Source organism: Chlorocebus sabaeus, chromosome 26 (genome assembly GCF_047675955.1).
Source record: "Chlorocebus sabaeus isolate Y175 chromosome 26, mChlSab1.0.hap1, whole genome shotgun sequence".
NCBI classification, from domain to species: domain Eukaryota; kingdom Metazoa; phylum Chordata; class Mammalia; order Primates; family Cercopithecidae; genus Chlorocebus; species Chlorocebus sabaeus.
In genome coordinates this window covers 8354113-8368628 of record NC_132929.1, presented here as the reverse complement: position 1 = coordinate 8368628, position 14516 = coordinate 8354113, and the positions used below count along the sequence as shown (strand labels likewise).

Genomic DNA, 14516 nt, shown 5'->3' with positions numbered 1-14516 from the left:
GGCTGAGGCAGGAGAATGGCGTGAACCCGGGAGGCGGAGCTTGCAGTGAGCCGAGATCGCGCCACTGCACTCCAGCCTGGGCGACAGAGCGAGACTCCGTCTCAAAAAAAAAAAAAAAAAAGGTGGGATTTCACCATTTTAGCCAGAGTGGTCTCAATCTCCTGACCTCGTGATCGGTCTGCCTCGGCCTCCCAAAGTGCTGGGATTATATGCTTGAGCCACTGTGCCCGGCCACTATGGTCACTTTTCCATGGTCACCCAAGGAAAGACTATGAGATGAAGAGCTAAATTACAGGGATTACTAGGAAGGGGCAGTAATGAGTTGACACTACAGACAAGGGCCTTGGTTGATCACCTGGAGCCTGAAGGACAGTTCTGAGACCTGCACCGTGACTACCCGTGTGTCCATCGAAGGGGAGCTAATCAGGAGGATGAATGGATACAGTGTCAATGAGCAAAGATGGAAAGATAAGGGTTCTCAGTCCAGAAGCCTTGGAGATACAATCCCTAAACTGTAGAAGGGTGGGGGAGAGGCGAGCATCACCTTTAATCACAGCATTCTCTGTTTTTAAAGAGTCGAGTCTCGCTCTGTGGCCCAGGCTGCCGTGCAGTAGTGTAATCACAGCTCACTGCAGCCTTGACGTCTTGGGCTCTAGCGATCCCCCCACCTCAGTCCTCCGAGTAGCTGGGACTACAGGTGTGTACCACTTCGCCCTGGCTGCATCACAACTTTTAATAACTGGCTTACAAAGAGGAACTTTAGGCTAAAACCACGAGTGTGCCAAAAGAACCAGTATTTATTTTTGAGAGCAAAAGCTGCAGGTGGTATAAGTCAACTCTAACAAAAGCTAATTTTATAACCCAAATGCTGCCTGTTGAAAAATATTCAGCCATTAAAAAAATCTATAGAAGCTGCCTTGAAAGCCTTTATAGATGTTAAAGACAGTCTCAAGAAAACTTATGCTTTCATACCTTCCTAGATAAATACATGTGTTTAAAGAGCTGGAAAGGGCCTAAAGTGCATCTCAACCTGGACGGCACATCAGAATCACCGGGGACCTTTCAAAAAACAAAACCCAGGCTGCCCAGGCCACAGCCCCGACCAATCACCTCAGAATTGCTGGAGATGAGACACGGGCTGCCCAGGCCACAGCCCCGACCAATCGCATCAGAATTGCTGGAGATGAGACACGGGCTGCCCAGGCCACAGCCCCGACCAATCACCTCAGAATTGCTGGAGATGAGACACGGGCTGCCCAGGCCACAGCCCCGACCAATCACCTCAGAATTGCTGGAGATGAGACACGGGCTGCCCAGGCCACAGCCCCGACCAATCACCTCAGAATTGCTGGAGATGAGACACGGGCTGCCCAGGCCACAGCCCCGACCAATCACCTCAGAATTGCTGGAGATGAGACACAGGCATAGGGTGTCCTGGTTTTTGTTTTTAACTCTCAGGTGATTCCAATGTGCAGCCTAGAGAACCACTGACCTAAGCCGTAGGCTCCAAGGGATCATCTAATCATGTCACTTATGACTCTTCCAGTAAATGGATAGAGGAGACACCTCAGTTCCATTTCCATTTAGAAAGAACATAACGAGCCAGTCCCAGCAAAAACCTTTCCCTCTACCTGAACTCAGGAACGCTCCAGAATGCTATTTGCAGAGGCTTTCATGTTCATTATCCCGTTTAAGCCTCAGAAAAACCCTATGGGAAGGGGAGGTACAAGTATCATCCTCTTTTTTACAGATGGAAAAACCAAAGTTCAGAAAGGTGAGGTAATTTGCCCACCACAGCTGCTAAGTGGTCAAACTGGGATTTGGACCCATGTTGATCCAACCATAAGTTCTTGTAATTTCTTGCATTCCATGACAACCACTAGTGCCACCATCATTTTTGAGCACTGACTGGGTGCCAAGTCACTGTGTGACATGCTCTACCTACATTATCTTGTGGAAGCATCAGCACAGCCCTTATAGATGAGGAAAAGGAGAAAGCAGCTAGTCCAGGGTCATGGAGCTCCAAAGCAGCAGAGCCAGGATGGGTGTCCTTGTCTGTCGACCTCACATCCTTCATTACCACCTACAGATGGAAAGCCGTGGCATAGCCAGGCTGGAAGGGCCATGGAGGAAACTCACTTCAAACTGCTGCATGGCAGGAGAGGATTCTCTGAGACCAAGCAAGGCATTAGGCCAGCAGCAGGCACTGAGTGGCACCAACCCAGATGGTGAGGCCTCAGATGGTGCTGACCGGAGGGATGGGGACCAGCTGTTCCTTGTCTCAGGCCCTTTGGGTTGGGGGGCTGCACTCCACAAGATCTCGGGTCTGGATCAGCCCCAACCCATGTCCCCAGGCTCCCATGGCAGAGCCACCTCTGGACCCAATGACAGAGCCACGAATCCTCCTGGTTCTGTGGCCTCAGCTGCTGTGTGCCCCAGACACTGATGAGCATCTTAGTGCGCCAAGCTGAGCCCCAGGAGAAAGGGGGCAGGTGGGAGATGGAAAAGGGAAAGAGCAGAGAGCGGCAGGCCCCAGGACCCAGCAGAGGCCAGACATGGGCAGAAATCCCAGCTCTACCTCCTGCTGCAGCTGTGGGCAGGTGGGCAGGTCAAGGGACCTATGGACTTTGGTGTTTAAGTGTGTGTTCAAACTCCAGCTCCACCAACCTCCCTCCCTATCAGCTTTTCACTGCAAGCTGGGGCGGTAGCTTCTTGCGAGGATAAAATGATGAAGTGTCCAGCACCAAGCAGGTACCCAGTATATTGTGGCTTCCTCCTCACCGCCCTAAGAGATGAGGATTGAAGACCCTGCCCTGTCCCTGAGGCCTTTCGGGCTAGTGTGGGGCAGATGTGACCCTTTTAACAAATCATTCTGCTAAGGGCTGAGGGAAGCAAGCCTCCCTCTGGAGCTGCTGAGGAAGGGAAGGCCCCTGGGGAGGGGCATCCTGGTTCAGGTGCATTCCCAGGGCCCAGAGAGCGCTCACCGCTTACGCCCACCTTGAAGCAAGTGTCAGGATTCAGTGAGGGAAGAAGCAGAACCATGTGAGTACACGCCAAGGGATTTGTTGTAGAATTAGACCTTACAGGATTGTGGAGGGGCTGGGAACTGGAGGTGTGGGGATGGTGCTGGAGCGTCAGCGAGCAGGTCACCAATCGGTCACTCTGAGAAGCTGAAACATGCCCAGCCACCTAAGTAGGACCACCAAGGCCAAGGCCCTGGAGAGGTCTCTGGGCCACTGTGCCTTGTGGAGCCCCCACATCTGTGGGTCTGCCACGAAGTGCCTAGTGCTGGGCTTGTGGCCACCGCAGGTCACAGTGCTGCCCTGCTTGCTTTCGGCTGCTTGCTTTGTGTTATTTTTTGTTTCCCTTTTCCATGAACCCAAAGGCCACGGTACACTAAACGCTGAAACTCAACCTTCACTGGCTACATTATAGATAAGATTCATAGGTCACAATGGTCATGATGCTTCCATTGTATTTCAGGACCTTGGGTCAACTCCTGTCCAATTCAAACTGGTTGAAACCACTGACCCTTCAACTGGACCCATGTATGTGCCTGAGAAAAGGTCCATCCTGACATCAGAGGGTCCAAAACTCCACCTTCAGAGCCCAACACTCCACCTTCAGATCATGCTAATGCCACCATTTTCTGTACTTATGTCCTATGAAATGCCAAGAAGCCTGATGACACTTGCACAAAATGAACCTATTATTTCATTTTTCCCCACTGCCAATCACCTCCCCCGACATCTTAGACATCACGCTTTCCTAACCTAGAAACAGCCCTCAGCTTCATCTTCAGGGAGGTGGATTTGAGAGCTCTTCTCCCGCCTCCTCACTTGGCGGTCTTGTGAATCTATCTTTTTTCTTTTGCAAAACCCGTGTCACAGTGGTAGACTTGCTGTGCACAGGCAGAATGGACCTGGACCTGGTCAGTGACGCTGTGGATGGGCACAGCTGCCTCCAAACAGCAAAGGCTGCCACTGTCCGTCTACCCTTATCCTCCCAGGGCCATGCACCAGGCAACTAGGGACAACCCTAGATATTCCTCTTTTTTTTTTTTTTTTTGTTCTTGAGAAAAAAACCTCACTCTATTGCCCAGGCTAGAATGCAATTGCACGATCTCAGTTCACTACCACCTCCACCTCTCTGGTTTGAGCAGTTCTCCTGCCTCAGCCTCCTGAGTAGATGGGACCACAGGCACGCACCACCATGCCCAGCTAATTTTTATATTTTTAGTAGAGATGGGGTTTCACCATGTTGGCTAGGCTGGTCTCCAACTCGACCTCAGGTGACCTGCCCACCTTGGCCTCCCAAAGTGCTGGGATTACAGGAGTGAGCCACCATGCCTGCCAGCCCTGCTACACTATTCTTGGCCCCTCAATGACTACATGAATTTTAGGATCAGCCTGTCAAGTTCCACAAAAAAATTCTATTGGGATTTGTGTGGGAATTTATTTAATTTATAGATTAATTTGTTGAGAAGCAGTATGTTTATAGCATTGAGTCCTACGATTCATAACATATATGGCATATATTTCAATGTAGTCAGTTTTTCCTTTAAGTCCCTGGGAAAGTTTTATATTTGTCTTAGTCCCTTTGTAGTGCTATAACAAAACACCTGAGACTGGGTGATTCACACAGAGCAGAAGTTTATTTTCTCAGTTCTGGAGGTTGGGAAGAACAAGATCAAGACTCCAGCAGACACAGTGTCTAGTGAGGGCCTGGTCTGTGCTTCCAGGATGGTACCTTGAATGCTGCTTCCTCTGGAGCAAACAAATGCTATGTTCCCATGAGGCAGAAGGTACAGACTTACCACCCCCCCAAGCCCTTTTATAAGGCATTAATCTCATGCATGAGAGCTTGCCCTTATGTCTTAATCACTTCTCAAAGGCCCCACTTCTTAGTACTGTCATCTTGGGAATTAAGGTTTAACACATGAATTTTGGGAGACACATTCAGGTTATGGCAATCCTCTTCATGAAAGGCCTTGTGTATATTTTGCTAGATATATTGTCAGGGTTTTGTTGCTATTGTGAATAGAATCTCTTTTTCTATTGTATTTTCTAATTTGTTATTACTGATGTATAGGAACGCTAATAGTTTTTTTTAAGTTGATCTTGAATTCAACAACCTTGCTAACTCTCTTACTAGTCTTAATAATTTATCTGTATATTCTTCTGGATTTTCTGTGTAGACAATCATAGGGTCTGAAAATACAGGTAGTTTTTTTCTTTCCAGGTTAAAAATTTAATTTTCTTCATTTGTTTCTTTCTTTTTTTTTTTCCTTTCTTTTTTCTTTTTCTTTTTCTTTCTTTCTTTCTTTCTTTTTTTTTTTGAGACAGAGCCTGGCTCTATTGCTCAGGCTGGAGTGCAGTGGAACAATCTTGGGTCACTGCAACCTCCACCTCCCGAGTTCAAGTGATTCTCCTGCCTCAGCCTCCTGAGTAGCTGGGATTACAGGCACCCACCACCACACCTGGATAATTTTTGTATTTTTTTTTTTAGTAGAGATGGGGTTTCATCATTTTGGCCAGGCTGGTCTCCAACTCCTGACCTCAGGTGATCTGCCTGCCTCGGCCTCCCAAAGTGCTGGGATTACAGGCATGAGCCATCTCGCCTGGCCGATTTATTTCTGTTATAGGTTGAATGACATACATTTCTGATGCTGTGCCACTGCACTCCACTGCACTCCATAACCTAAAAAAAAAAAAAAATGGCAATTTCATATGTATTAGCCTAACACATTACCTAGGACCTCCAGTGGCATGTTCAGTAGAGACAGTGATAGAAGGTACCCTTGTCTACGTCCTAACTTTGATGGAAAGTGCTTCCCAAATTTTATTATTAAGTATGATAATTGCTTTACCTTAAAGAAGATAGGGCCAGGTGTGGTGGCGCACACCTGTAACCTCAGCACTTTGGAAGGCTGTGGGGAGGATTGCTTGAGCTGGGGAGGTGGAGGTTGCAGTGAGCCAAGATGTTGACATCGCACCCCAGCCTGGGTGACAGTGAGACCTTGTCTTTAAAAAAAAGGAAGCTGGCTTGCTAATAGTGCATTATCTGATGTTGACTGTGCCCTTGCATTATTGTAATAAAACCTAATTCACCACAATGCATTATTTGTATTTGTGTGTGTACATTGCCGTATTCGACTTGGTATTATTTTATTTAAAATTTTGGAATTCATGTTCATAAAAGTTAGTAATAGCTAACATCTATTTGTTTTTCTTTGTTCTGGATATTGTTAAGTTAGTTTCCTTGAGTTATTTCATTTCATCCTAGAAGGCTTATTGTAAAGGTTATTTCCCCCTTTATCTACGAGGGAGTTAAGGCACAGTGAAGGCAAGTCATTTTCCCTGAGGTCACAGGGAAGATAAGCAGTGGCAGCAGGGGTACAAATCCGGATTGCCTGGCTCCAGAGGCCGAGCACTAAGCACTGCCCTGTGCCCTCTCCCTGTGACAAAGACTCGTCATTCAGACTGTTCTACCGTGAACTGTTCTTGTACATCCTTGTTCCAGTTTCGTACCAAGATTATATTGTTCTCGATAGATAATTAGATCACTCTTCTTTTTCCTTTATTTAAAAAAAACCTATTTCATCCTATCACCTTTTGCTAGCCTGATGTCAACAGTTTTGCAGTGGCGGCCAGGTTTTACGGCATTTACAAGCTCCTGTCCTGGGGATATTGGGGAGGTATATATCCCTTAAAGCCGGGGATACAGACCACAGATCAGAGCAGACTCCCCCACCCTCCAGCACCCTTGTTTTTTTGTTTTGTTTTGTTTTGTTTTTGAGACGGAGTCTTGTCGCTCAGACTTGAGTGTAGTGGTGTGATCTCAGCTCACTGCAACCTCTGCCTCCAGGGTTCAAGGGATTCTCCTGCCTCAGCCTCCCAAGTAGCTGGGATTACAGGTGCCTGCCACCACATCTGGCTAACTTTTTTGTATTTTTAGTATAGACGGGGTTTCACCATGTTAGCCAGGCTGGTCTCTAACTCTTGAGCTCAGGTGATTGGCCCACCTCAGCCTCCCAAAGTGCCAGGATTACCGGCATGAACCACCGCACCTGGTCAGCATGCTTTCAAGTACTGGGGTCCACCCAAGCTCCCAGCTTCCAGCTAGGAGTCATTTGGTCCCTTTATTCCAAAGGACCTGCCACTGTCTTCGGTTTCCAACGCCCAGCAGGGTCCAGGCTCTTCAGCCTCCAGCCACTTTGCATTTCTTTTCTGCTTTTCGTTCATGGAGATAAACATTAACTTATTTTTCAGACTCGGTATGTCTTTTTTATTTACTTACTTTTTTATTTTTATTTATTGAGATGGAGTCTCACTCTGTCACCCCGGCTGGAATGCAGTGATGAGATCTCCTTTGACTGCAACCTCAGCCTCCCGGGTTCAAGTGATTCCCCTGCCTCAGCCTCCTGAGTAGCAGAAACTACAGGTGTGCGCCACTATGCCTGGCTGATTTTTGTAGTTTTAGTAAAGACGGATTTTCGCCATGTTGGCCAGGCTGGTCTCGAATTCCTGACCTCAGGTTATCCGCCTACCTTGGCCTCCCAAAGTACTGGGATTACAGGCGTGAGTCACCATGCCCGGCCTTTATTTACTTTCTTTTTTTTTTTTTTTTTTTTTTTTTTTTTTTTTTGAGACAGAGTCTCGCTCTGTCGCCGGGGCTGGAGTGCAGTGGCCGGATCTCAGCTCACTGCAAGCTCCGCCTCCCGGGTTCACGCCATTCTCCTGCCTCAGCCTCCCGAGTAGCTGGGACTACAGGCGCCCGCCACCTCGCCCGGCTAGTTTTTTTGTAGTTTTAGTAGAGACGGGGTTTCACCGTGTTAGCCAGGATGGTCTCGATCTTCTGACCTCGTGATCCGCCCGTCTCGGCTTCCCAAAGTGCTGGGATTACAGGCTTGAGCCACCGCGCCTGGCCTATTTACTTTCTATATCTCACCTATTACTGCTGCAGTTTGCAGACGAGAGGATGCCCTCAACCCTAACTTCTCCAAACCATCCCAAAGGGGACGTCTGCTCCACGTCAACAGTGTTGTTGTTTTTAAAGACCATCTGTCTGTCTACATGCCAGATTATAGCAAAAGGATGTCGAGGGAGCGATATGAAAGCACGTCAGAGAGTCCTGGAGAGAAGGTGGCCGAGCTGCCTTCCGAGGTGGTCACTCCCTCAGACCCTGCCCTTCCTGCCTTTTTCCTCCAGTTGTCAGATTTGCTATTGGGGCCCTCACAGGGGAGGAGGTGAGGCTGGACTGGGAGGGAGATGGAGAAGCTGCCAGAGGTTCTTTTGGATCTAGAATTGAGGCAGCAGTTCCAGCCAGGTCTGGAGGTGGGAGCTGCCCCCCAGGCCCCAAGGGAATGGTACCGATTCCAAAACATGGCGAGAACTCCCTGGTCGGGAAAAGGAGGTGTTTGCTCCCTTGAATCACCTGAGCCCAGGCTGGAAGGCCCAAGGGGGAGGATGAGGCCAGCTCACTCCAGCTCCATCCCCTCCCTTTAACCCTGAGCTGGTCAGGCTGCCAGACTCCAGGCCCTTTTCCTAAGTGCCCTCCCTACAAAGTCTGTACAGAGCCGCGCTCCCTCGCACCAGCTCACCCTGTACTGTCTCATCTTTCAGCAACCCCATGGGTTTGAACTTGAGATGATTCATTTTCCTAAAAGCCTCTTCGGGCTGAGGGAAGGCATGGGTGGCTCTGCGAGTTTTGAAGTGAGGGCTGCTGCTTCTCAGAGCTGCTGCGAGGGCCGGGGCCACCCTCCCAGGCGGTGTCTGTGGGCTAGGCAGCAGCTTTGCCGGCAGCCTGGGTCATCCCCACTGGACTGGGAGGCTCAGGGACACCAGCTCCTACTCCCAATAGGGCCAAGGCACCTTCCTTACCTAAGAGCTGACTGTCTTGAAGAATGGGCACAGAGGAGCCAGCAACCTGGGCGGTGTAGGCACCCGGGAGAACATCTGCAGCTCACTCTCAGAGAGAAGTCTCCTCCAACACAGCTATTGTAGAGATGGGGAAACGGGGCCCAGAGGGAAGGGGGCATGCCCAAACTACCAGTCCTGGAATGTTTTGAGCTTTGGGGGTGGATCTCCCAGGAAACGTGTTTTACGGCACCGCTGCCTCTGGTCACCCACCCCGAGGTGTGGCAGGCCTGGACAGCCAGCTTGACTGAGGGCCAGGCTGGTGAAGCCAAAACTACCACTCAGGAAGGAGACCCAGTCCTTGTCCAGACACAGTTCAAATGTGAGGACTCCCTTCTTTGGGCCTCAGTTTCCCCACCTGAATTCCAAGGACCCTTCTAGTTCCTACACTCTGGGAAAAGCTCTTCCTCTGAGCCTCAGTCAGCCTAGAGGACCAGGGCTACATCTTCCTTGGACAGAGACCCACCATAGGGGCAACAGGAGGTAGGGGTGGGGGTAGGCAAGGTTCCTGAAGGGAGGTGGAGCTGTCATCAGAGATGGTGTCCACACGCAGTGGGTGTGTCACGGCTCTGCTACTACTTGCTGGGTGACCCTGTGCCATTTCTTTCCCCACTCTGGACCTCAGTTTCCCTATCTGTTCTATGGAGATGAGATGCCTGCCTATGTATTTGGGGACTTGGATGTGTGTGTGGGGCAGTTGCAGTGTTTCTTAGGCGTGTTCCTGGGGCAGCCTGCACCACCCCATAGAGATTTCCGGGCCCCACCCTAGGCTCACAGGACCGGAATCTCCGGGAATGAAGCCTGGGAACTTGCATTTACGTGGGCTGGGATGTGATCCCCAAAGCTGCAGCAGAAGCTTCCGCCCATCCTGGGCCCCCCTGTCATCTGTGGGGAAAGGCCTGTCCTTGTCTTCTGAGCCCAGCCGGCTTCATAGGCATTCCGCAGATTGGAAAGTGGAAGCGTGTGCTGTGCTTGGCTGGGCTCTCCTGCGCCCCTTTTTGGGGTGAGGCGGAGTGCATTCCAGCCCCAGCATCCCTGCCGTTTATTCCCACCCCTCATCCCTACCCCCATACACACTCACAAGTACAAACACAGGCACAGTGACGGGCACACACCGCCCTGGACAGCACCATTTCCCGCCTCAGCAGGGCAGTCTCCTTACAGGGAAGTTAATGAGGCACTAAAAAAGGCTCAGGGGACAGGGAGAACCTCTGTCGAGAAGAGGTTCCTAGACCCGGTTGTGTCTCTGACTTGCTGGGTGTCCTTGAGAAAGTTGCTTTCCCTCTCTGGTCTCAGTTCCTCAGCTGAGAAATGGGGAGGAGGTTGGGCCAAATGATCTAAGGTTCTGGGAACCTCCAAGTCGGAGCCCATAACTGGTGGTCAAGATGAAGGAGAGGCCCTCAGGGTCAGCCGAATGCCTGAGAGGCCGGATGGGCCCAAAGGTGAGCAACCTGAGCACATCAGGTGGGCTCAGAGCTGGTGCATGAGCCCCACAGCCTGCAGAGCAGCCCTGGACTCAGGAGCCCACTCACACCAGCCTCGTGGGACTTATAGAGATGCGGGGTCCAGCCTCTCCTACTATTGCTGGGCTGGGGGAGCTGCAGATTCTGACCCCACAACTGCCTTAGACATGCCAGACATGCCTATGAAATGAGCAGTCAGTCCAAATAGATGCACTAAAGAAGGGCTGTGGGATGGACCCAGCTGTAGCCTGGGCTGCAGACAGGCTTCCAGGATACTCAAGCAGCTGGCCTCTGGGGTAGCAGCCCCGGGTGTGAGAGGCAGGACCCAGAATCTAGGCCAAGCCTCCACAGGAATCCCCTCTGGAGAGCCCGGGCACTCTGCAGGAGGGGCAGCAGGCAGCAGGTGCACCAGGAGCACATTTCACAAGGTGCCCAATATTGCATCTCCTCAGATGGGCAGCGAGTTGGAAAGTGGATGCAGTAGGCAGGGTGGCGGCTGCTCCCCACGGCCAGGAGTCCAGCCCAGCACCACCTGAGTCCGCCTCAGTCCTGCTCAATTGGGTAATCCATGTTCTGGGCCCTCTGGTTCCACCCACAGAGGGAGGGCTTTGGGGCGACCAGGTGAGCTGGCCCTTGTGGGAGGATGTAACCGACTCCTGAGCCTGGCGAGCCAGGAAGCCCCTCGCCAGCATCCCCAACCCCACCTCTCCAGCCCCCTCATTCCCTGATCCTCCCATCCGCTCCCCTGCCCCAGCAGTTTCCTCTGCTCACGCTCATCTCTTTTCCTGCTCCCAGGCTCGCCTGGTCAGTGTCCTTCACTCTCCTCTGAGTCTCCCTCTTTCCAAGCCGCCTCCACTCTACTTAACACATTCTCCCTTAAGACACCAGAGTACACAAGCTCCAGTCCCTGCACCTCACCTTTACTCCCAGACATGGGAGGGAGATGACACGAAGTCCCAAACGCCACTTGGCAAGAGTTTTGGGGTATGCAGAGGGGCAGATCTGAGGCTGTGGAAGCTCCAGGAGCTCTCTGCAGGAGGCTGCATTTCAGCTGGCTATTGAATGTGGCTCTGAGCTGAGACCTCTCTTTGAAGCTCCAGACCAGGAGCCACCTGCCAGCTGGACCCTCCATTTGGTGTCTCCGAGAAACCTTGCACTCTGTGGGTCTAACTCTGAACCCAGAAAAGCTCCCCATCTCAGTCCTGTCTCTTCTTAGGGAAAGCCCATGACCCAGTTGTGCACCAAACGCACATTTGAGTCAGGGGCTCCTGCCCCGCACTGTGAGCGCTCTGGATAAGCCAGTGCCGAGGGGGAAAGAGCTCTGAATGTCAAACCATGAGTTTCAACTCCACCTCCAGCTCTGAGAGCTGTGGGCAGGGAAGGGCCCTAGTCCAGTGTGCTGTAGAAAGACCAGTCTGCCACTGTATGGCACATGGATGGCGGGGGCAGAGTGCGGGTGGAGAGAACAGAAGGTGGACAGGGCAGGGGAGGCAGGGACATGGCTGTAGCTGTGGAGATGGGAGGACAGACAGGACTTGGTGGCCACTTGAATGAACCAAGGGAGGAGTCTGGAAGAGACACCCAGTTTTGTATCAGATGTGTGGAGCATGGGCTGCTGTTCATTGATCGAGGGAGGAGGAGGAGGAGGAAGAGGTGTGGCATGGGAGGAGGTAACTGGGCTCTGTCATGAATGTCATTGGAGGTTCCCAGGGAGAGCCAGGCCCGCCAGCGCCTTCACTGCTTCAGCCAGCCCTCGGGGTGACTGTGCTCCCTGACCCTCTCAGTTCCGACTTTGTAGCTATCAGCTGCAGTGGGGGACAGCTGCTCAAGGGTCCAGCATGTCTGTGTGTTTAGCCAGGGGACTGCGGAATGGCCCATGCAGAACAGAAGCTGATGGATGACCCTCTGAACGAAACCTGTTACAACAACCTGATCCGCCCAGCCACCAGCTCCTCACAGCTCATCTCCATCGAGACGGAGCTCTCCCTGGCCCAGTGCATCAGTTGGTAGGTGCAGAGGACACCTGTGGCTCAGGCTCAGGTGAAGAGGCAGCTCATGCCCAAGCCCCAGGCAATCAGTGTCCAGAGGAATGAAATGACTAGAGTTGACTTAGACTCACCAATGCATGGCGGGGAGGCTGGAGGAGGGTCCATGAGGTTTATAGGTGTCCAATATTTAATGCCGTCATGGTTTTGTTAAAGAAGAAACGAGGTTGGGAGCAGGATCACCACTGGCCAGGCAGCCAATGGGCCTGCATAGGCTCTGCTCCGCTGAGTCTCCAGCACCACCATAAGCTTCTCCTCCTCATCCTCCCAGCCCCACCCTACTCTGTCCCCCAGCTTGCTCAGCAGGTGACCTTACAGGCTCCCTACTTGTTGGGGGAAATAAGAACCAGACTGGGGGAACTGATGGGTACAGAGGCCCAGGTGTAGGGGCAGGACCCCAGGCAGTGCAGCCTCTACTGAGCCAGGAGGGTGAGGGTCTGGAGAGTGGGCATGGCTGCTGCAGGCATGGAAAGGAGGCGCAGGTGGCGGCACTCCCAGGGACCACCGTCAGGGTCTCCATATGTGGATGTGTGCGGAGGTGGGTGCTGAGGGAGGAGGTGCAGGGAATTTCTCAGCTTCTCTCCACTGCCTCTGAGTTGGAGATGTCAGAGGGAGCCATGGCCCCTCTGTGTAAACTAACACAATGTCCCCACCCACAGGGTTAGAACCCCTCACGTGGAAGCGGCTCTGAGGGGAGCAGTCACATGTGGAGAGTGCAGAGCGCTGTGTCCAGCCAGGGGAAGGAGATCACCAAGGGGGTTGACCCTCCTCTGGCCAGGTGGCTGCCTTCTGACACAGCAGCCTCTCTCTCTAGCACGGTGGCCCCCACACACCCAGCCTGTCAAACCTACAGCCCTCAAGAAGGCTTTGGCCAGATTAATGAACAGCTCCCTCTCCTAGGAGGAAGCACAGCTGAAGGATGAGGAGTGCAGTAGAGTTGTGTATGCTCCACCTCCCAACCCTCCACAGTTGGACCTGAAAGAAGGGGACTTTCAGCCAGGCTCTCCCAGGCTGGGGTCTGAGTGTCACTCTCCAGCTATTGGCCTCTTGCTTAACGGGTGAGCCCAGCTGCTCCTGTACAGCTGCCACCCTAGTGAGGGTGAACCAGCAGGCGAGTGACATTTCTGATAGTTTGGGGATACAGGAAAGATTAGGCTGTGGGCTGCGCCAGGAAGGGGTGTTTATTTTCAGGGTTTATCTACTGACTTGACGAGGGAGGGTTATAGGTACAACCAGTTTAAAGATGGCAATTTTGAGAGAGCAGACAGGGACTTAGTGCTGGGTAAGGCAAGCAGGCTTGTCAAAGCAGCTCTTTTGGGGAGACCAGAATCCTGTACCAATGTCGTCAGCAGGTTCATCAGCTGCTGGGGGAGTGCCAGACAGGGTTAAAGCACAGGAGAACTTTCTGGATGATAGGAATGTTCTATATCTTCAAAGGAGGTGGGATACATGGGTAATGCATTTGTTGAAATTCATCAAAATATACCAGATCTGTGCATTTCACTGAAGACAAATTAACCTCAAATTAAAAACATTTTTTAAAAGAGATGGGCCGGACGCAGTGGCTCACGCCTGTAATCCCAGCACTTTGGGAGGCCAAGGCGGGTAGATCACCTGAGTCAGGAGCTCGAGACCAGCCTGGAAAACATGGTTCAATCCTGTCTCTATTAAAAATACAAAAATTAGCCAGGCATGGGGACACAGGCCTGTAGTCCCAGCTACTCGGGAGACTGAGGCAGGAGAATTGCTTGAACCCAGTAGGCGGAGGTTACAGTGAGCAGAGATCACAACAGTGTACTGGAACCTGGAAAACAGAACGAGACTCCATCTCAAAAGAAAAAAAAAAAAGGCCGGGCTCGGTGGCTCAAGCCTGTAATCCCAGCACTTTGGGAGGCCGAGACGGGCGGATCACGAGGTCAAGAGATCGAGACCATCCTGGATAATACGGTGAAACCCCGTCTCTACTAAAAAATACAAAAAAAACCTAGCCGGGCAAGGTGGCGGGCGCCTGTAGTCCCAGCTACTTGGGAGGCTGAGGCTGGAGAATGGCGTAAGCCCGGGAGGCGGAGCTTGCAGTGAGCTGAGATCCG

At 51.8% G+C, this 14516-nt stretch overlaps 1 protein-coding gene across 1 annotated transcript; it reads left to right on the top strand.

The window, feature by feature from the left end:
* Nucleotides 1-10303: 10303 nt before the first annotated feature.
* On the top strand, nucleotides 10304-11443 carry LOC103246112 (uncharacterized). The gene is given in 7 exon segments (XM_038010276.2): nucleotides 10304-10360; nucleotides 10866-10908; nucleotides 10911-11029; nucleotides 11031-11097; nucleotides 11100-11158; nucleotides 11160-11187; nucleotides 11190-11443. Coding segments are annotated over 7 exon segments (627 nt in total).
* The last annotated feature ends 3073 nt before the right edge of the window (nucleotides 11444-14516 follow it).